General features: G+C 36.0%; 2 protein-coding genes and 1 long non-coding RNA gene across 3 annotated transcripts; 2 read left to right on the top strand and 1 right to left on the bottom strand.

Annotated features, from left to right (window-relative positions):
* Window positions 1-12,380: 12,380 nt before the first annotated feature.
* Window positions 12,381-15,104, top strand: LOC133834688 (scarecrow-like protein 8). The gene has a single exon (XM_062264368.1). The coding sequence runs from the start codon at window positions 12,633-12,635 to the stop codon at window positions 14,463-14,465; it is 1,833 nt and encodes a 610-aa protein (XP_062120352.1). The 5' UTR covers window positions 12,381-12,632; the 3' UTR covers window positions 14,466-15,104.
* Window positions 15,105-18,145: 3,041 nt separating this feature from the next.
* Window positions 18,146-19,393, top strand: LOC133778992 (uncharacterized). Its single transcript, XM_062219001.1, has 2 exons — window positions 18,146-18,235; window positions 18,794-19,393. Exons 1-2 carry the CDS (start codon window positions 18,146-18,148, stop codon window positions 19,391-19,393), a joined length of 690 nt encoding a protein of 229 aa, XP_062074985.1.
* Window positions 19,394-21,142: 1,749 nt separating this feature from the next.
* LOC133834687 (uncharacterized) lies at window positions 21,143-22,046 on the bottom strand. Its single transcript, XR_009893410.1, has 3 exons — window positions 21,712-22,046; window positions 21,541-21,626; window positions 21,143-21,425 (listed from the first exon to the last, which is right to left on the bottom strand). It is a non-coding gene; the product is annotated as an uncharacterized LOC133834687 (long non-coding RNA).
* Between the last annotated feature and the right edge of the window lie 1,655 nt (window positions 22,047-23,701).

Raw genomic sequence — 23,701 nt, 5'->3', positions numbered from 1 at the left:
TAAATGGATATATTTATAATAATTACTAGATACAAATAACTTGCAATGCAAGTCTACTTAGTTTTATTAATATAATTTATTAATTACTTTTATTAAATTTATATTAATGTCATATAAATTTTAAATAAATATCATATTTTAATTAAACAATTTATTTATTTTTGTTTAAGTTTATGTTTGTTCTAGTTTTTGAATTTAAGAGTATATTATATGTTTAATGTAATACTAAATATTATATGTGGATTTCAAATTGAAGTATCTTGTTAGTTTTTTTAAAAAAAAATAATTTGTTGCTAATTGACAACAGATTATATTATATGTTTAATATGATACTATTCTAATAAGTGAGTTTAAGTTTAATTAAATTTTATTTAAATTATAAAACGTATGATTTTATTCTTTTTAAATAATTATCATTGTAAAATATTTTAAAAATATCCTATTTTAATTTGTTTAATTATTTATTATTTTTAAATAATTATCATTGTAATATCCTATTTTAATTTTTGAGATAATTTATTTTATTTAAGTTTAAATAATGTTTACAAACTACCTTTAAATATAAATATATTATGTTAAATATAAAAATATTCCATTAAAGTTAACATTAAAAGATAAATAATTGTTAAAATCAATAATTTTTTGCAAGATTGGTTTTCCTTATACATAAAAAAATTATAGAATCTTATAAATGGTAACGTTGTGTTGACTAAACGAGTGAGATTCTTTGTATTGGCATTGCTGTTATCGAGATTAGATAATGCATGCACTGTTTTGTTGCACTATTATGACTTTATGTAATTAAGTGTGTACCACAAATTAATTAAACATTTGACTCGATTCAATAATAAAAATAATATGCCACAGAAAATAATTATAAATATATATAAATGTAATAGGCGTACGTGAAATTAAGTAATATTTCACCATTAATTAAAAAAGTCACATCAGCAAAATTTTGTTAACAAAAACATTGTACTTCGTTTAATATTTATTAAAAGATAATAATAAGGTTTGGTATACATTAATAAACTATATAAACTTTTAGCCCTATCCTGATCGATTATGCAGTTAAATCGTTACAACATTTATTTATTCTCATATCTTCTAAACTATAGTTTTAATTATGGATTACTGAAAAAAATAAGTAAAATCTAAATTTCAAAATACTTTTTTTAAAGGGTGAAAATAATTTAAAATTTTTATGAGTACAAAAACTAATGAGCTTCAAAGAAATTGAAAAATTAACTAGAAGTGATGACTTATAAATTTGGAATAAGTCCATTCCAATACACAAATTAAAATTTTTGAAATTCATAAATATTGCGAAAGTTATCAGAAAATATTAATAAATAAATAAATAAATTATTTATTTATTTATTTGTGTTGGAAGTGTTTATGTAAAGTTTTCAAGAGTTAGTTGTCCTGGGGGGAATTTTGGTGAGTGTTGGTAAATTGTAATTATTAAAGTATTCTGAGTTGAAAAATGCATATGAGAGTGTTTGATAAATTGTGTGATTAAAAAATTGTTAACGGACCAAAATAGATGTTATTATTTTATTTTAGAGATTTTTTTTATAAATATGACTTTTTAGTTATTAATATGCAAAAATATTGTAATTAAAATAAATTAACACGCTAAACATATTAAATAGAATTCAATAAAAAATATTATATCTATTTAAAAATGTCTTTCATAAGACACTAATAAAATGATTATTAACAAATTTCACACCAATTTATTTTAACGGTTAATGATATTTTTATAACAATTTCAATAGTATCCATAGTATAAGAATCAATATTGAACCTAATAAAGTTAAATGAGAGAACCCGTTAATTTATCTTGACTTTTGAGAATACCAATATTAATAATATCTTTTTTTAATTTTTCATACATATATTATGTATTAAGTGTAAGTAGCGTAAAATATACATTTATTTAGTTTTATTTAGAAAATTTATTAACTAATTTTATGATTATCATATAAATTTTAAATAAATAAATAATATTATATATAAAAGAATGACATAAATATATTAAAAGAAAAATTAAACAAAAAAATATTGTCTGTATTTTAAAAATATATATATAATAATATGATAACCTTTTAGATCGCAAACTGCCTTATTTAAAGTAAAAAATTCATAATATTGTTAAAATCAAACTTCAAGGATTGGAGAAAAAACTTATTTATTCTTGATGAAAGAAAATTATTATTTTAATTTCTTATGTAGTTACACAATCATACTATTTGTACACACATGACACTTATATATAATATATTTATAAATATGTTATTATTCAATGTGAATATATATTTATATAAGTTAGATTAATTAATTAAAAATTAACATATTTTCTTTTTAAATATAAATGATAAATTTTTAATAAAAATTAATATTATGTATTATACATTATTATAATAATCATATCTTATAATATTAAAATTTATAATAATATGATTACTAAATATTTATTCAACCGAAATTTTATAAAAAATAAGATCATATATTATATATTATTATAATAATAATGATATTTTATAATAATTAAATTTAATATCTAGTTTTGTATTATATATTATTATAATAATGATATTTTATAATATTTGAATTTATACCGATATATCTACTAATTGGTTTTAAACTTATATTTCCTTTGTTGTGAACCAAGATTCCTGTAAAACTAAAAGGATCAAAGAATGGCAGATAGTGATTTGAAAAGAATTTGTAAATATAACAAATTTAAGAACAGAGCAAATTGGAAGTAACACACAAAAAATTACGTGGTTCAGCTCCTTCTTGGGGAGCCTACATCCACGGCTAGAACTGTCCTTTAGACTTGGTCTTTATTGATAAAAAATGCTTCAACAGTTCACTCAAAACAAAATTACAAGTCTTTCAAAAACACACGAGAGTCTTGCTCTCAAAAACTCATTACAGAAAATTTACAACATAAATCTTCTCTCAATATCTTCTTCTAATCTTCTTGGTTGTTCTTCTAAACTGAGTAGTAGCTCCCTTAAATAGATGGCCAATCTAAAATAGGAGACTAGAGGTTAGTAATAACTAACTTAACCATGTGTGACTTGTAATTGGATAAAAGGGTATCCACGTGAGCAACTGAAATGTATCAAGTGGCTGAACTATATTCACCACAAATCCACCTTAGTTTAGTCACTTGATACTGAATAGTTGACCAAGGACAACTCTAGAGTTGCCTCATTAAGAGGCTCATCAAGTGTCAATATTGAGTAAGTTTAGGTAGTGCCTAAACTTATCACTTGTTACACTTTTAGTAAATATGTCTTCAGGGTTGTCATGTGTACTAATCTTTTTGACAGCAACTTCTCTTTTTGCAATTATATCTCTGATGAAGTGAAGCTTTATGTCTATATGCTTTGATCTTTCATGAAACATGATATTTTTTATTAAGTGTAAGGCACTTTGATCATCACAGTGTACTGTGATTCCTTCTGAGTTGAATCCCAATTCACTTGTTAAACCTTTCAGCCAAAGTGCTTCTTTGATGGCTTCAGTTGCAGCCATGTATTTTTCCTCTGTTGATGAAAGTGCAACAACCTTTTGAAGTGTTGATTTCCAGCTAACACATCCCCTCATCACTGTGAAAACATAACCTGTCAAAGACCTTCTTGTGTCTATACTTCCAGCATAATCTGAGTCAACATAACCAGCAATGTCTTCTAGATTTTTATCCTTATTTTCAAACACAAGACCAGTATCCAAAGAGCCCTTAACATATATGAAAATCCACTTTAACACAGACCAATGTTCTTGACCCGAATTAGCTAAGAACCTGCTTACCATACTCATGGCATAGGCCAAATCGGGTCTGGTGCAAACCATGGCATACATGAGACTTCCTACTCCACTTGCATATGGAACTTTGTCCATGTACTTATCCTCTTCTTCATGTTTTAGGAGACTGAGATTGAGAGAGTTTAAAGTGTTGAGCTATAGGAGTTGAAACCAAGTTTGCCTTGTTCATGCCAAACTTTACTAAAACCTTTTCAAGGTAGTTTTTCTGAGATAGAGTGACTGTGTGTGGTCTTTTCCTTCTAATATCAATGCCCAGAATTCTGTTGGCAATTCCAAGGTCTTTCATTTCGAATTCCTTCTTGAGTTTCTGTAACGCCCTAGATAACCAAGACCGTTACACTGTGTGTTTGAAATAGTGCGAGACTTGCCAATCAAGTCATTTAAATAAAAATGTGAATCTAATGACACAAACAGATTAGGTTTAAATGATTTTTGTTATAAACGAATAATTTTCATTAAGATAAATGTTTGGTACATGGGATCCCAAATCAGGGTTTAAACAACATAATTACAGAATTTTCAAATCTTATAAATAATCAAGCCACTATAATTGCAAAATATACGTTTTAGGTTTCTGTCCCTGTACAAACCCCCGACCGTGGCGATCGAGCAGCTGACAATGTACACCTCGCCCCCAGAGCTCTCCAACCCATGGTCAACTCATCTTACCCTTGCTTTCACCTGCACCACGTAGCACCCGTGAGCCAAGGCCCAACAAGAAAACTATAACGTCATAGCATAATCAATATCGATAATCAAATAGATCATAGAACATAACCAAATGATTCACAAGACATTAATCAATTATCCATCAAGCCATAACATTCACTTAATCAAGAACACCAGTTGACAAACCAATGATCCAACATCCAGATATTCAACGTATTATATACATCAAACCAACAACAGTACACATGTCATGCAATAACTAGGGTCGATGCCCTTAGGCCACACCCTTTGTAATAAACCACTGTCTTTGGCTCACTTAAGCCAAGCCCAGTATTATACCCACTGACTCCGGCCAGCTTAACCGAGCTCAGTGATTAAAAAGTTGTCCTCAGCTACCAGTGGCTGAGCCACGCCCTGTGCGCAAGTATTGATTCTGGCACTCTTAGGCCGTTCATCACATGTCCCCATGGCATAATACCATCTCATGACATTCATACAATTATAGGGAGCTCTTAGTCCCAACATATTCACATGGTTTATCACAATCATCTAACAGTGCATACAAATATAGAGAACACTTAGTCCCATCCTATCCACATAAATGGGTGCATTTTTCTTACCTTTAACTCCAAGTGCTTTGATTAAGAAAGACGACCCCCGAGCACGATCCTGCACCGAGCTCAAGCGTACACCTAGTCACAACCATGATAAAGGATTCCATCAATAATAAATGATTAAGGGTTTCCAGATCAATTCTAGCATTTGGGACATCGAATTCCACCAAACACAGTAATGGGATCGATCCCGAGCACCCTAGGTCAAATCCCCACACCTTAAACCTCCTCAAGGCCAAAAATGCCTTTAACAGCTGTGACCCTAGCCCTCCATGCCGCGGGCCGCCTCCAACCAGAGGCCTAGCCTCCCTAAACATCATACACGGGCCGCGGCCCTAAGCATCCCATGCCGCGCGCTCGCCCTTCTTCCTGGCACACCTCTGTTCTAGAGGGCCACGACACACCAAGAGCTGAGCCGCGGCCTGACCCCTTCGAACCCAGAAAAACTCCATTTTTATCCACCCAATCTCAACCAAACTAACCCAAAATCATCCCAATAACATATTCTAGTTATCACAGCAGTTAAAGTATACTTCCAGCAGCAAAATCCATAGGAAAACTAGCCTAAGGACTCATCAAAATCACACTTCAATCCTTGAATCCCAAAAACTCAAAACCTCTTAGAACAACCAGAAATTCCCAGAATTCAGATGCTAAACTATATCAAAAGCTTACCTTTGTTGAAGAGCAAGCCCACCAACTAGTTGTTGAGCTAATTCCCAAGCCTTAGCCCCAATTCAATCTTCAATATCAAAACCCAAAAAACTCTTAGAACCCAGCCAAAACTATAGAATTAAGTCAGCTAAACCACAATTCAATACTCACCTAAACTCCTGGTCTGAACCTTCAGATTGCTACATAAATCTTCCCCACAACTCCAGCTCAAATTCTTGAATTTCCAACCCAAATTCCCTTGGTTCCATGGTAAGCTTGAAGGAACTCCTTGAGAGAAGGGAAGAGAAAGAGGGAGTCGGTTCTAGCATTCTTCCAAACATTTCTTTTTCCTTTGTCTTATCTAACTTAAGCCTCTTAAGTTAATCCCAAAACTCGGGGTACCGAAAACGTCCCCGATGACAAAATGGTAAAATTCCCCGGTATTCCCGCCTAGGCTTCCTAACCTAAAATATATCCCCAATTATTTATTTTCATACTCAATAACCCAAATAAATATCCATTACCCAAAATACCCCTTGACTCGCCTTGAGTCGGGTACCGGGTCCCATTGTGACTTTCTCGCTACTTGCTCCCTAGGATCGCCTCGTGCCGAAGGCTGCAAATATATATCCACATAATAATGTGGTATCAATAGTTATAACAAATAATCACATTTAAGCCCTAATCGACCAAAATTACAATTATGCCCTTACAAACTAAACAAGGCCCGCATGCTTATCTAATACTCATAAACATGCATTCCCCATATCCATATAATCATAGGATCATGCATATCACATAACCATGCATTTTCACCATTAATTTACATAACTTCCAATTATGCCCTCCCGACACACTAATCAAGGCCCTTAAGCCCTATTAGTAATTTTGGGTCGTTACAGTTTCTCCTTAAGCTTGTTTATTTCAGTCTTATTCTTTCCTACCATAAGGATGTCATCAACATAAAGTAGAAGATATATTTGATTGTTAAAATAGACACATGAATCATAACTACTCTTGGTGTATCCAACTTTTAACATGAATTCACCAAATCTTATATTCCATTGTCTAGGTGCTTGTCTAAGACCATATAGAGATTTCTGTAAGAGACAAACCTTATTTGGGTCATTTCCTTCGAAACCTTCAGGTTGTGTCATGTAGATCTTTTCATCAAGTTTACCATGTAAGAAAGTTGTTCTGGCATCCATTTGTTCCACCTCAAGATCAAATCTGGCCACTTTTGCCATCATGGTTCAGATTGAGGTTTGTTTAACAACAGGAGAAAAATATCATTAAAATCAATCCCTTCTTTCTGAGTGAAGCCTTTAGCCACTAATCTCGCTTTGTATCTTGTGTTCTCAATCCTTGGTATACCTTCCTTTTTTTCTAAAAATCCATTTGCAACCAACTAGCTTCTTATTTTCTAGTTTGTCAACTAGAATCCAGGTGTTGTTTCTCTGTAAAGACATCATTTCTTCTTGAATAGCTTGTATCCATGCTGCACTATCTTTACAATTTATGGCTTCTTGGTAACTTGTAGGATCCGAGTTTTCAATTCTTCAACTGCAGATAGAGCAAAGGCTGTAAAGTCTGCAAATCCCAATTGGTCTGGTGGTCTAATGTCCCTTCTGTTTCTATCTCTTGCCAGCTGATATGAGCTCAATTTGTCATCACTGTCTTCATCATCTAAATCTGGTATAATGGCTTTACTGTTGGTATCACGAGTTGTTTGTGATTCCACCTCAACCTGAATTTTATCATTCCCAACTGGTGTCAAGTATTATGAGTTGACAGCAATCTTCATTGCCATTTCTTCTTCTCTAAAAACAACATCTCGACTTATTATGCACTTCTTATGCCCTGGCTCTAGACACCAAAGCTTATAACCTTTTACTCCATCAGGATATCCCAAAAACATGCATCTAATCGCCCTTGGTTGTAGTTTATCTTGTCTAATATGTCCATAGGCAATGCAGCCAAAAACTCTCAAGTGCTCATATTTAGGTGTTTGTCTCGTCCATACTTCTTGAGGTGTTTTGAAGTTTAAAGCAACAGATGTACATCTGTTGATTAGGTAGCAAGCTGTCTTTACTACTTCTCCCCAAAAATGTCTCTCCAAATTTGCACCCTTGAGCATGCACCTTACCCTTTCCAGAATTGTTATGTTCATCCTTTTGGCCAAACCATTCTGTTGTGGAGTTCCAGCCACTGTGAGATGCCTTGCCATGCCTTCTTTACTACAAAACCTGTTGAATTCATTTGAGCAAAATTCTAGCCCGTTGTCAGTTCTGAGTTTCTTTATTCTCTTGCCCGTTTGATTTTCAATCAATTTCTTCCAAGTAACTCTCAAAGGCCTGATCTTTACTCTTCAAAATAAACACCCATACTTTCCTAGAGAAGTCATCTATTATGCTTAAGAAATAGCTGCCACCACCAAGTGTTTTTTACTCTCGAAGCACCCCACAAATCTGAATGAATATAGCTGAGTTTTTCTTTTGTTTTATGATGTCCTGTACTGAACATTACCCTACAAATCTTTCCATATACACATTCCTCACAAAAGCTTAATTTATTACTCAAACCATTCTTGAAAACTCCTTGTTTTTCTAACTCAAGTAACCCTCTCTCACTGACATGGCTGAGTCTCAAGTGCCATAAGTTTGTCATATTGATTTCCTTTTCTTTATAGCTGGTGTAGCTTTACCACTGATTGTCCTTCCATCTAGAAAATACAATCCATTGTTGAGTTTTCCCTTCATAACAATTGATGACCCTCTTGATATTTTGAGAATTCCATTATCAACTTTAACAGTGAAACCATTTCTGTCAAACATCCCGATAGATAACAGATTTCTTTTAAGTTCAGGAACATACCTAACTTGCTGAATTGTTTTGAACGCACCACCATTCATCTTCATCATAACTGAACCAATTCCTCTAACTTGACAGGCTTTATTATTTCCTAGAAGAACAGTACCTCCTTGTATTTCTTCGAATTCACAGAAGAATTCCTTAGTTGGGCACATGTGAAAGGAGCATCCAGAATCTAAGATCCATTCACCACCTGAATCTGAACTTGATACTGTCAGAACTTCTGCTGAGTCATACCTGTTTGATGCAACATCATCTTCTCCTTTCTCCTTATTTTTGTCACGGTTCAATTTTTTCTTCAGGGCATAGCACTCATCTCTAAAGTGACCTTCCTTCTTGCAGTAGTAACATTTCTTCCCAGTAGCTGATCTTGATTTAGATTTTGAACGATGTCCTCCATGATTCTTGTTATTCCTGCTGCCTCTAAAATCTCTCTTTTCAGTTCTTCCTCTTACAAAGATTCCATCACCACTGATTTCATTCTTGTCATTTGATTTCTTTTGGATTTCCTTGGAATTCAAGGTTGCTTTCACTTCAGACATAGTTAGAGTTTCTTTTCCATAAAGTATAGTATCAACGAAATGTTCATATACCTTTGGTAGTGAGCTTAGCAGTATAATGGCTTGATCTTCTTCATCTAGTTTCACCCCAATATTGTTCAGATCAAGGATGATCTTATTGAAGTCATCTAGGTGTTTTCTGAGTTCTTTGGTGTCATCCATTGTTATAGTATATAACTTCTTCTTCAGATAGAGTTTATTGGCCAAGGACTTCTTTAAATAAATCAATGCTAATTTGTTCCACAATTCTATGGCAATCTCCTCATTTGATACCTCTCGAAGCACCTCATCTCCTAGGCACAATATGATTGCACTATGTGCCTTGGTTTGAACTTCTTGCTGTTTCTTTTTGTCATCACCAAGTCCTACCAAAGCCTTGCTATCAATTGCTTCTGCAATCCCCTGATGAACCAGAAAAGCTTTCATCTTTATTCTCCATAGACTGAAGTCGTTGGTCCCTGTAAACTTGTCCACTTCAAACTTAGCCGCTGCCATTTCTTGCTGAATCTTGAGTGTGAAAAATCCTGGTTCTTGAAACTTTCAACAAGAAACCTGAGCTGCTGATACCAATTGTTGTGAACCAAGATTCCTGTAAAACTAAAAAGATCAAAGAATGGTAGATACATATTTGCAAAGAATTTGTAAATATAAGAAATTTAAGAACAGAGCAAATTGGAAGTAACACACCAAAAATTACGTGGTTTAGCTCCTTCTTGGGGAGCCTACATCCACAGCTAGAACTGCCTTTTAAGCTTGGTCTTTATTGATCAATGCTTCAGTAGTACACTCAAAACAAAATTACAAGTCTTTCAAAACACAAGAGAGTCTTGCACTCAAAAACTCAGTACAAAAAATTTACAACATAAATCTTCTCTCAATATCTTCTTCTAATCTTCTTGGTTGTTCTTCTAAATTGAGTTGTAGCTCCCTTAAATAGATGGCCAATCTCAAATAGGAGACTAGAGGTTAGTAATAACTAACTTAACGTGACTTGTAATTGGATAAAATGGTATCCACGTGAGCAACTGAAATGTATCAAGTGGTTGAACTGTATTCACCACATCCTTAAATATTTGTAATATTGACTTAAAGTTAAAATAAAAATTGTTAAAACTAAAAGAATTTGTTAAATACACACTTTAATAATAAAAGAGATATATCCAGTCAAATAATAAAACTAGCATTATTCAAATCATAGATTCATATTATCTTGTTTGATTAAATACAACTATTCAAAGTTTCAATTTAAAATTGAAACTAAACACTGAAATTGGTGAGGTGCTGTTGGTCCATATGCAATTCAAGTTGTTTGGTTGTGAGGAAACTAATTTATGTGTAAAGGCTAAAGTGAATATTAAATTGTCCCCATGTAAAGATATGCATATAATTCTAGTTCGTCAATCAAAAATAGTTGCACAATAGAAATCGTATCGGTTTAGGTTAAACATTCCTTTTGAAAGTGGTGAACCCAATATTAATTAGGCCAGATGGGTCCCAAAATCGAACTTTAACTCCACTGATAACAATCTCAATTTTGACCTAGTTTTATGATTGTCTTTCTACATCTTCTTCCCATAAAATTAATCAGCCATAGCATCGTGGGTAAGGACATTTATGTGGTTTTACTTTTTGTCAAAAGACAAATAGGCATTTTTTTCCCAATTATGACACTTATAAATTTTTACCCCAAATTGTTTTGTTTGGATAAAATACCCCCAATTATGAAAATTATTGAAAATATTCCTTTTTATTAGCCAACTGTTATAATTTTTCGACAGAATATAATAGAATGAGGTATTTTCTATTGTTCCAAGGTATTTCATACACGCAAAAAAATTTGTGGGACAATAATCTACAAGGAAAAAAACGTATTTGTGCTTTCAACAGATGTTCATAACTCCAACCGATAACACGAAAATTGGATATTTAGTATTATGTCATTTTTCTTCATTTCAACTGCAACATTACAAATTTTAAAAAATATATGTTCTATATTAATATATATTTACAAGCATAAAAATATATATAAGATATTATTGTAATATTAAAATATATAACCACAAGCTACCATGGTCTACCATTTCCACCAATATTGATGGGACACTTAGATAATTCTATTATTAGTGCAATTTTTAGATGTGGGTTGGATTTGGTTTCTCTGCAATGCAGTTCCATGGGAGTTGCCCTTAAAAATATATATTATCTTTTTTATTTTTCTATACTGAATAATACCAATTGAATTTTCCATAGCCTTTCCTCATAAACTATATTCTAAATTCTAAATGAATTTTTTTTTGTTTGGTAAATTCTAAATGATTTTAGCTAGGGTATTCACAATTTACACTCAATTTTAATGATAAGGGGCTTTCCAAAATGATGTAACAAATGGAAGCAAAAGTTTCCTATTAAAATATGAAAAAACAAAAAAGAAGCAGAAAGTTTATTAATAAGGTTGTCCTTTTTAGTCATTTTGTATATTGGCTGGTATTAACCTACGCATTATTTTTTTTTAAAAGAGGCTCTTCACTAACGTAGACAGCTTTCACGTTTGTGGTTTTTAAAATTCTCTAATCAGACGTAAACTCATTGAGTGACCGACACGTGTCGGTGAAACTACCAGAATCTACCGAGAATCGCCCGGTAAGGCAACACAGCTACTAGAATTCGAATCAGCGAACCAGTGAAGGAAATTTCAAAGTAACAGGCTCGTCTTTTAACGTTGTGTGAAGGCTCTCACCTATTAGTAACACGTGGCACAGGGGTCACTTTCCATTGTGTTCTGGATTGCATTCCTGGGTTTTTCTCGATAGCCTTTTTGGAGTACTTCGTAACTGTCCAGTCAGGTGATCACTGCCGCATAAAAGATCGAACTCATTTCACTTAAAACGGAATACATGTCGTGCTAACAAGAAACAACGCGTGTAATTTACGTAAGTCTTAGTTGGTTCGTGTTTTCCACGCGTTTCCAAGAAGCGTCACCATAGTTTCGGCTTTAATTCAAATGAGCGATGATTTCGTGTATATAAAGTGTTCGAATGACCGATTTAGTAACCGTGGATTACTTAGAAATATTAGGGTCACCTCAAATAAACGGTGTAGATTTCATGGTAGATATACTCGTGAAGATTCAGCTAAAAAATTATTATAATATTTAACGATTAAAAAAAAAACCAGAGGGCTTAACTTTGCACTGGTTTGAAATTTCTCTCTCCATTAGATAATATCTTTCTATTTATTTATTGTTTGATTATAAAAATTATTATTAATTCAATACCATAAGAGAAACTGTCTTCCTCCTTCTTTGGTTTAACCTCATGAGTTTCTTCAAAACCCATCTCTTTTAAGTTTTTTTTTTCTCTTCGCTTTCTCTCTCTACAAAATCCGAGAGAAAAAAAGGAAAGAAAGAAAAGCCAAAGCTAAAATGCAATCTGGGTATACCGGCGCCGGCGGTTTGCCGGATTTCTACACTAACGGTCGATCCACCATGAATAACGTTCCGTCTCAGCCTCCATATCACCGGCCTCAACTCCCGGGCTTGTATATTGACCCGACCGCTTCGCGGATCGCTCGTCAGAACCCGACGGCCCTGATCGGAAAACGAAATCTCGCCGAGTTTCAATCTCATCATCAGCAGTACAACCCCAATCTTGGGCTCGTACAACAGAACTATCTTCGCTCTGTCAAGCCCAGGACTTTTCAGCAATCTTCACCCATATCTCCTCTGTCTCCGATGGAATTTTCGCCAACGGCAACGACGGTCTCGGAATCGTCGTCTTGTTCATCTTCATCTCCGGCTTCGTCTCAGCGGTATGGTTTACCTTTACCGCAGCAGCATCTACGCCCTCAGCCTATTCAAGGTATGTCCTATGTAAACCCGGTTCAGAATCGTGTTCCGGTTGTGGATTCTGAAAAGAAGATGATGAACGACCGGCTTCAAGAGCTGGAGAAACAGCTTCTCGATGATAACGACGAGGAAGAGGGTGACCCCGTCTCTGCGATTACTAATAATAGTAATAGCGAGTGGTCCGAGACGATACAGAACCTGATCAGCCCAAATCAGACACAGAAACCTGTTTCGCCGTCACCCACTTCGTCGTCTTCCTCTTCATCATCTTCAGTCGCGTCTCCTGCCATTTTGACTTGTTCTAAGCAATCTATTATGGAGGCTGCGTTGGCTATCTCGGACGGGAAAACAGAGGCGGCGAATGAGATGCTCACGCGCTTATTCACCCAAGTCTCAAACCCAAGACCCACTTCAGAACAGAGAGTTCTCGAGTTCTTATCATCAGCTCTTAAATCGCGCGTCAAACCAGAAGAGAATCCGGCGCCTGTGAAAGAGCTATTTAGTCAGGAGCATGCCGCGGCGACTCAGCACCTCTACGATCTTTCGCCTTGTTTTCGACTGGGTTTCTCGGTGGCCAATTTCGCAATCCTTGATGCCACATTAACCGACGATTCGGCCGTGAATAACAAGGTTCACGTAATTGACTTTGACATCGGCTATGGCGGACAGTATGCAGACCTTCTTCAAAAGCTCTCGGAGCGTCAAAACGGCCAGCCGCTATCGTTGAAGATCACTACTTTGGCCGATAATGGCGGTAACCAAGAGAGGTTAAAGAACGTCGAGGAGAAACTGAGTCAACTCGCTCGGCGTCTCGGTGTAACGTTCAAACTGAATGTTCAGAGCAACAGAATCTCGGAGCTGAGTCGCGACTCGCTGGGTTGCGAACCGGACGAGCCGATCGCAGTGAATTTCGCCTTCAAATTATACAGGATGCCGGACGAGAGCGTGTCCACGGAGAATCATCGCGACAACTTGCTACGGCGCGTGAAGGCGATGGCGCCGCGTGTGGTGACGGTGGTGGAGCAGGAGCTAAACACTAACACGGCGCCGTTTATGGCGCGCGTGAGCGAGACGTGCGCGTACTACAGTGCGTTATTGGACTCGGTGGACCCGGCCGGTACGAGGGATAACTCGGAACGAGTTAGGGTAGAGGAAGCGGTGAGTCGAAAGGTCGGGAACTCGGTTGCGTGCGAGGGGAGGGACCGCATTGAAAGATGCGAGGTGTTTGGGAAATGGATGGCCCGATTGAGCATGGCCGGGTTCGAGTTGAGGCCACTGAGTCAAAGCGCCAAGGCTCGCCTGAGTTCTGGTAACCGATTCCATAATAATCTTTCCGTTAAAGAAGAAAATCAAGGAATTTGCTTTGGTTGGATGGGTCGCACTCTCACCGTCGCATCTGCTTGGCGTTAACTTCACTCATTTTTTTTTTCTTTTTTTTTATTTACTTTTCTTTTTACTAATATTATTAATTGATATTAAAGAAATAGTTTATTATTGACGTTTTCCTTCGCAAAGGAAGAAAAGGAAATACCCACCAAACGAAAACAAATAAAAAAAATATATTTGAGTGTTTGGAATCCGAGAAAATTCCCGTGCAAAAAAAAATTCTTATTTATTATTGTCATTTGGGGTGTGTGAAAGGTGGCGTTTGGTATGTATGTATATATTTCTGCTGACTTGTCGTTTGGATTGGCCCTTAGAATTGTATTACCAAACCCATTCAAGGCTCCCTCCACCTTTGGTTTATTTTCCTTTTTGGTACCTTTAATTGTATTTTTCCCGGGAAATTTTTTATTTACTCAGAAAATACGTGTCCAATCCCACTACAGCACTTTCTTTCTTTGGCACTTTCTTTCTTTTACTTAATTGTTATTTTATTTTCTCCTTTGGGCTACATAGAAGGTTATAGGTCTTCACGTGCGCATGTATTAGACTTTGATTGTGGCTAATCAAGTTTGACAATATTGTTAGAGATTTCTATTTGATCTCGTAATATGTCGACGAGACTATCATCTTTTTGTAATGCAATATCTCTGTGTATTTTAGTTATTTTGTAATTTGTACAAATAAATTTGTTATTAAATATTTTCTCTGCTATTATTTTGTAGAATATAATTTATATATTATACATATAGATATATATCGAACAACTCTTGAAATTATTGTACTAGTTTTGTCATTTTGATACCACACGCAGATGAATGGTGGGCTTCCAGTTTGGAGGGATTTTTTTTGCTCAATTAGCTTCCTTTTTTTTAATATTTTTTCTGCTCAAAGTATGATAATAAAATATTCACATCGAATCTTTCTTTTGATAATTTTTGACACACCAAACTTTTATAAAAGTAGGTTTCAACTCTTCGCAATATCATGAATTTTGTCCTTGGACTACGAAACAGATTATTATTATTATTATTATTATTATTATTATTATCGGGTCATAATTTAGGGATTTTATCTTATAAATTGAAAAAAAAAAAACTCTCAAATTGTATGAATAACTTGCCTTTGTCTCCCTCAAAGCTAGGCCCTATAATGCAATTTAATGGGTTTCAAAATGTTTAAGATATGGAATCGTTAAATTTATTTTGTAAAGTAATTTAATGGAATCGAAAGATAGATCAAGATGACCCATGCATTATCATTTTGGTATCCCTCTTCTTGGTTCAGTCACTATCCACATTGGTACTTGGATTTAATGTATAGGGTACTTTCATGCTTAGTTTTGTATAGAGTATAGATATTGCGATACTTCTATTTTTGGTCCCTACATTTAACACCTAAATTTACAGTCTATACTCTATACTCTCGTATTGATAGTTGCAATTACCAAAAACAACATGATAGTGCATATATGTCTAACTAATAATTTTGCTTCGAATTCGATGATTAACAGTTTAGAATATCCTTTTACATATAAATAGATATATTCTTTTTCACTTTCTACTTGATGAAATGGGATTCGAATTCTTAGCTGGGAGAAAGTAAACAGTAAATATCACTATACATCCTTAACTTTAATTTATATAAATATAGATATAAAGCAAAAATTATTCATATTTGAACAAAGATAAGTTTTGTTCACTCTAAAAACTTAAGAGAGAAGAAGTAGACAGAGAGGCTCTGCTAGGGTTCGTTTTTCTGGAATTTCCTGTGCATCTTGTGCATTTTTTCTGGTCTTTGTGTTGAGTTAGGATTTTTCTGGTGTGTTTGTTGCTTCTAGTTAGGGTTTCTGGTGTGTTCGTTGCTTTCTTCAATGGAATCAATAGAGCAACATATTCAAGATTTGGGGGACAGATGTGCTGGGACCGGAATCGAAGAAAAGGAACAAGGGGGTCTGATCTATGACACGGTGGAAACTGATAACTCTGGCCTTGATGCGAGATGGTGCTTAGTGGGAAGATTCTAGGTGGATAATCCTTTGGATTTTCAGGTTTTGAAGCACATGATGGCGGCACTTTGGAAGCTCGGGCGTGGGTTGTTTGTGAAGGAATTGGAAATGTAACCTCTGCATTTTTCAATTCTACCATGAGATTGATATTCAAAGAGTCATTAATAGCAACCCTTGGACATGTCATCGTGCACAATTGATATTCAAAAGACTGAAACCCAACGACAACCCCCGATTGATCAAGATTAATCATCTGGATATTTGGGTTCAATTACACGACATGAGAGTTGGATTTATGGCTGAGAGGGTGGTTTGGGACATTGGCAATTATCTTGGTATATGTTTCTTGAATACGATCAAAATAACTTTAGTGGAGTATGGAGAGACTACCTAAGAGTCCGAGTTAAGATTGACATTGTTACTCCCTTAAAAAGGAGAATGAAGATTCGTAAGACAAAGGGTGAATGGTGATGGATCAACTTCAAATATGAAAGGGTCTCGACTTTTTGTTTCATCCGTGGTTTAATAAGACATTCTGAGAAATTTTGTGAGAGGATTTTTAATCAACCCCTAGAATCCATTGAAAAACCATATGGAAATTGGATGAGAGTGACATCGAGGCATCCAAACATCACGATTGGCTCCAGATGGCTTCAGGATGACTTCTCTATTACTTCACCATTGGGAGGATATGGAAAGGAAGGATGTGAGGAAATTGACCCTACTCAGATTGTAACGCCCCACGTCTCTATGGCTGCTTCTTGGAATGACGACTGGCCCTACAAACCAACATGAGTCTTTTCAGCGTGCTTTGTCCTCACTCGCACGCTTCCTGGGAAAGCTTCCTAGGAGGTCACCCATCTTGAGATTACTCCAGGTCAAGCACGCTTAACTTTGGAGTTCTCAAGTGATAGGCTACCGAAAAGAAGATGCATCTTGTTGATATAGGTAGTAACCCATCAATCCATTTAAGCCATCTTCAACTTTGTAGTCCCATACCTACACAGTCTTAGAATCATCACACTTGACCTTCCCCAGACAATGTGGGACTGCACAGATTTACCCGGTCTTTCCCCTTACGGATCACGGGATTCTGACTGTCACAATCACCCCCCTTACGGGCCCGACGTCCCCGTCGACCACACTTCCGGCTGGGTCAAGGCTCTGATACCATTTGTAACGCCCTACATCTCTATGGTTGCTTCTTGGAATGACGACTGGCCTCACTCGCACGCTTCCTGGGAAAACTTCCCAGGAGGTCACCCATCTTGAGATTACTCCAGGTCAAGCACGCTTAACTTTGGAGTTCTCAAGTGATGGGCCACCGAAAAGAAGATGCATCTTGTTGATATAGGTAGTAACCCATCAATCCATTTAAGCCCTCTTCAACTGTGTCGTCCCATACCTACACAGTCTTAGAATCATCACACTTGACCTTCCTCAGGCGGTGTGGGATTGTACAGCTTTACCCGGTCTTTCCCCTTACGGATCACGGGATTCTGACTGTCACACGGATGGAGGACATACATTCAACTGGTCTAAGAAGAAGCATATCAATTTTAGGCAATATGCATTGTGCAGGAGGATGTTCTACAGTTAGATCTACAATAACCAAGACAGTTCGAAAGCTGGAGATGTGATTAGTCCTGGGTATGGGGCCATTATGACAATCCAAGAACATGGGAAATTTTTTATCAACATGGAAGAAGAAGTATCACTTATTGATCTTAACAGACGAAGAACCAATGGAGGCAATGGGATAGTGATCCCAGGAGAGCATGGGACAGTGGTAATAATGAAGATGAAAGTTCAAAAAACTTGTTGGGGGTGGGTTTTGTATTACAGACCTCCCTAAATCAATGAGCATCTTGTCTTGGAATTGTAGCGGGCTTGGGAACCCATGGGCTACTCAATTCCTTAAGGAGAATATTTCTCAACATAAGCCCGATTTTGTGTTTTTATGGGAAACAGTTTGTAAGAAGGATGGTTTGGAAAGGTTTAAGAGTTAGGTGGGTTTTGAGGGCCTTATTGTTGTGGGCCCACAAGGGAAAAGTGAGGGTTTAGCCGTGCTTTGGCATAATCAGGAGGAGGTGCTTTTATTGGGTTATTTTGTCAACCATATTGATATGGTGATTCGAAAGGATGCAGGGAGGATTGGCGTCTGACAGGATTTTATGGAGAACCAGATAGAAACTTATGTCGTCAAACTTGGGCTTGGATACACACTCTTGCTCAATCCTCTTCTCTTCCTTGGTGTCTCATTGGTGACTTTAATAATGTCCTTAGTCAATTGGACAAAAGAGGTGGGCTACCGTACCCGAATTGGTTGGTGGAAGGTTTTCACTAGGTGGTTTCAGACTACCATTTTGTGGATATAGAGCTTCATGGTTATCCTTTTAATTGGGAGTGTGGTTGGGGTACTCGAAATTGGGTGGAAGTGAGGATTGTTCGTGCTCTTGTCTCTCCCTCTTGGATGTCAAAGTACCCTCTTGCTACTCTATATAATCTGGAAATCTCTCAGTCTGATCACTATCCTCTGTTGTTGGAACCCAAGTACATGGTTGTCCCTATTAGCAGAAGCTTATTTTGCTTTGAGAATGCGTGGCTAAGAGAGCCATTGCATGGGAAAATTGTGCAAGAAAATTGGGCAGCTTGTTTGGGAACTAGCTGGGCAAGTAAGGTGGACTTATGCAACTCCAACCTTGCCAAATGGGGTAAGGAGATCACTAGTAATTTTTGCAATAGAATTAAAAGTTGCTCTGCTACTCTTCAACGTCTAAAATCGAGAAAAGACAGCAACTCCATTCGACAATTTGCTGAAGAGTCTAGAAGGATGACTGAAATACTGCACCGAAAGGAGATTTATTGGCGACAGTGGTCTAAACAGCTTTGGCTAAAGGATGGAGACAAAAATAGTAAGTACTTTCACGCTTCTACTACTGCTTGAAGAAAGCACAACCAGATTCATCAGTTACAAAATGAGAATGGTGCTTGGGTGAACTAAGATAATGGGCTTGATTCGGTTATTGTAGACTATTTTTCTAAGTTGTTCTAGTAAAATTACCTCTGAGCAAAACATTGAATTACTTAAGCCTTTGACTGAGCAATTGGCAAGAGTTAGAATGGTGGTTTGATTAGTGCCAGGGATAGAGTTGGATTGAAGGCACTGTATTGAATGACTTAGTAGATTTGTAAGAACTTGAGGTTTAGTTATTGAGTAGAATGAAATTCTCAAAAGTTGATCTTTGACCTGGTTAGTACCAGTTAGGGATCAGGGGAAAATGATATGCAAGAGGTTGTGTTTTTATCAGATAAGAGCACTAGGAAGTGCTGGATTATATATTTTAAGGATTTGATTAGTGTTAAATTGTTTTGATGAATCAGATGAACAGAGCATTCAAAGGATTATTTGAATGGAATTTGTGATTGTCTTGGACAATGGTATTGTGATGTATTCTCTGTGGAATTTGCTAAGGTCAAGGGACACCTTAGAAACCGGGAGTGTCCTTGGATGGGCATGGTATTATATGTGTTTTGTGGAAAGAGTTCTGAGTTTCTTTTTACAGATCAGAATCAATTGACAGGTTGTTATGACACCTCAACGATACAGAAAAGAGATTTGTTTATGCAACATGTTGGTTAAAGGATCTGACCAAAACTAGAGTAGAGTTTCTGGTGGGCCAGGTGGCCAGTTTTGTGCTTGAGATTTCTATCTCAGAGGAGATCAAAAGGAAGAATGACTAAGTGAACCATAGATAAGAAGGGTTGAATAAGAAAGTCTTAGCTGGATTAGCTAAGGGTGCTACAGCATCAGACATGAGTTTATTGTGATATAAGGGTCGGATTTGAAATCCGATGGACACTGGGATTAAATGGGAGATTCTGGATGAATCTCATGTTACTTTCTGATTCTCTTCATTCAGACATCATGTTAGTGTACCAGAGTATGAAGTTTTATGGTGATGGCCTGAGATGGAGAGGGGCATAATGGAATGCATGATAAAGTTCTCAACCTATTAGCAGATTCAAATAAGGTATCAGGAATCAGTAAGGTCATTGCAACCTTTGAGTATTTTGTAATGGAAATAAGAAAGAATTGCGATGAGTTTCGCAGTGGGGCTGCCCAGGAAGGTGGGATAGCATGATTGAATTTGGGTCACTTTGGACCAGTGTTGTGAGTAAGTTTATTTTTGGTCTGTAAGAATAAGTAACACAGTGGATCAGTATTCAGATCTCTTTGTGAAAGAAATAGTGCGCCTTCATGAAAATTCAAGGTCTATCTTATCAGATGAAGACTCTATTGTTACTTCCAGGTTATGGAAGGGTGGAAGAAGGCGATGAGTATATAGATGGGATTCAATGCTAGGGGTGAGCAACGGTCGGTTTGGGCGGTTTTTTCACAACAAAAAATCCAGAATTCGGTTTTCGGTTCGGATTGGTGCAATCTGAAAACCGACCGAACCAAACCAGTTTAAAAAAAAACCGACCGTTTTGGACCGCGGCTTGGTCGGTTAAACCGACCAAACCGAATTGATTTTTTTTTAGTTAAAAAATTAAAATTTTTGGATTGTTGGAATCCATTTTTGTGCGTTTTTAAAACATAAATATATAGAACATAATTACATTTACAAATTTTAAAGTTTGAAACATAATTAAAAGTCCATAAGAGCATAACATAATCTCAAATCACAACACATCATCAAAAGTCTAATACTCCAATATCTATTAGTTCAATCCAAGACACAACCCAATTAAAATTTAAAACCAAAAGACTACAACCACAAATCTCAACACATGATTAAAGTTTAAACTTAAAGTCCATAGTCCATAGTCCATTACAACATAAATTAAATCTAAGTCTAATCGACTACAACAACACAAATCAAGTTCAAATTTCAAAAGAATAGATAGAAAACAAAGTCCAATCCAAAATCCAGCATTCATTCATTTCATGGCCTGCATCAAGCAACCATGACCACCTGCTCATAAGACAAAAGAAAGAATAAAATTATAATGTATATATAACACATGCTACATGGTACTTTTTAGAGAAATAAAGCTACTAAACTACAATCTTAGAATTCAACTAGTTACCTTGAGATTTCAATTGTTCTTATCGGTCCCACTCCCAGACCCACTGCCAAGATTCTCAGGTACATAGGTAATACACGAGCCATCACCTGACAAATATTCAATTAATACAAATAAGCTACAATATATATATATAATATTTCAATTAGAATAAGCTATTAAGTAAATAAATACCTGGAAAAACTTGTTCACATGCCTCTAAACCATCAATCTCATCCATGTATTGTCGAAGCACAACAGGCTCTTCAGACTCACAAGTATACCAATTTTTAGAACAAATCAAAGTCTCCACCATCCTCGGAGATAAGGAACTCCTAAATGAATCTAAGATTCTTCCCCCAGTAGAAAAAGCTGATTCAGATGCTACTGTAGACATCTGAACAGCCAATACATCTTTTGCCATGCGCGCAACTATTGGATACTTGAATCCATTCTGTTTCCACCATCGTAGAATATCAAAGGTAGGATCAAGTTTCTCACGACGATCACTCAAGTAGTATTCAAGGTCATCTTCTTCAATATCATCACTAAGTTGTAATTGCCCTTGAAGAAATGATTCTGTAGTGGAATTGATAACAGGCTGAGATGGCTGAGACTGAGATTGAGATGGTTGAGCTTGAGATGACTGAGATGGTTGTTGTTGTTTATAAAAAGCATATAGCTGTGCCAAAGTATTTGTCACCAACTTTATCATTTTTTCAGCCTCACTTGAAGTGTGCACAAATTTAAAACCACGATTCACAACCTCTAATTTATACCTTGGATCAAGGATATTGGCAATAAATGTCAACATATTCAGCTTCTCAATCCTTCCCCAGTACTTGTCATACTTTCGTTTCATACTAACTGCCATAGCCCCTAACAAAGTATCAGGATTAGAAGCCATAGTAGTTAAATCAGCTTGAACCTTCAAAATATCTGGAAGGAATAGATTGGATGTGACATATAATGACCCACTAAATCGATTAGTAAGATCATAGAATCTCCTCAAAAATTCGACAAATACAACTGCTTTTTCTCAGTCTAGGTTGGTTGGTGGGCCATCCATTCTTTCTTCATCAAAGTACTTTGTGTAGTTCGCATCTGCTTCCAAATTCTCAAAAGCCTTCTTGAATTTTATAGCAGATTCTAACATCAAGTAGGTGGAGTTCCACCTAGTAACCACATCCAAGCATAACAAGGCTTTTGATTCAATGTTTGCATCCTTGCAACTTTCTTTAAATCTTTTCAGTCTAGCTGGAGATGACCGGACATATCTCACCGCATTTCGAATGCTTGAAATTGCATCATTCAACTCTTTCAACCCATCATTTACTATCAAATTCAAAATATGAGCTGAACACCTCATATGAAACATTTCGCCATTCAATGGAATGGTATTGTCTTTGTCCAACAAGTGCCCCTTCAATTTTCTAAGAGCAACGTCATTTGAGGAGGCATTGTCAACCGTCACTGCAAAAACTGAGGAGATACCCCACTCATTAAGACAATTTATCAACTCTTTCCCCACCAAGTCCCCTTTATGGCTAGGAACTTGAATAAAGTTGATAATTCTCTTCTGCATTTTCCAATTATCATCAACCCAATGTGCAGTCAAACACAAATAACTAATATTCTGGATTGATGTCCAACAATCAGTGGTCAACGACACTCTGTGCTTCACCAAAATCGACTTCAACTCTTTCTTCTGATCTAGAAACGCATTGTAAATATCTCTCGCAACAGTAAATCTTGATGGGAACTGAAATGTGGGAAAGAAATGTTTAATGAGCTTTTGAAATCCTTTTCCGTCCACGTGCCTAAAGGATAACTCATCCATAATGATATATTCGGCGATCACTTTCCTAACAACATTTTGATTAAACCTTAGCGGCAGCCCACTTGAAGCAACTTCTTCTTCATTGCAGGTTGTTGTCTTTTTAGTAAATCTATCCATAGTTGATTGTTGCTTCTTACTTTGCTCAACCCAGTCACTGAAAGGACACTTCTTACATTTTCTCTCCACATGTGCCCATAGTGTGCTAGTTCCATTCAACTTTGTATCAGCCGCATAATCGGTGCCACAATAATTGCAAGCAGCTCTTGGCTTCTTAGGATCACAATCAGGCAACATAGTGTAATGATCCCACATGCTCGATGTTTTCTTTCCAACCCTTTGCTTCTT

This window comes from Humulus lupulus, chromosome 5, assembly GCF_963169125.1.
Source record: "Humulus lupulus chromosome 5, drHumLupu1.1, whole genome shotgun sequence".
In the NCBI taxonomy this organism is placed as follows: domain Eukaryota; kingdom Viridiplantae; phylum Streptophyta; class Magnoliopsida; order Rosales; family Cannabaceae; genus Humulus; species Humulus lupulus.
The sequence above is the reverse complement of the archived record's forward strand: the minus strand, read 5'-3'. Positions and strand labels throughout refer to the sequence as shown.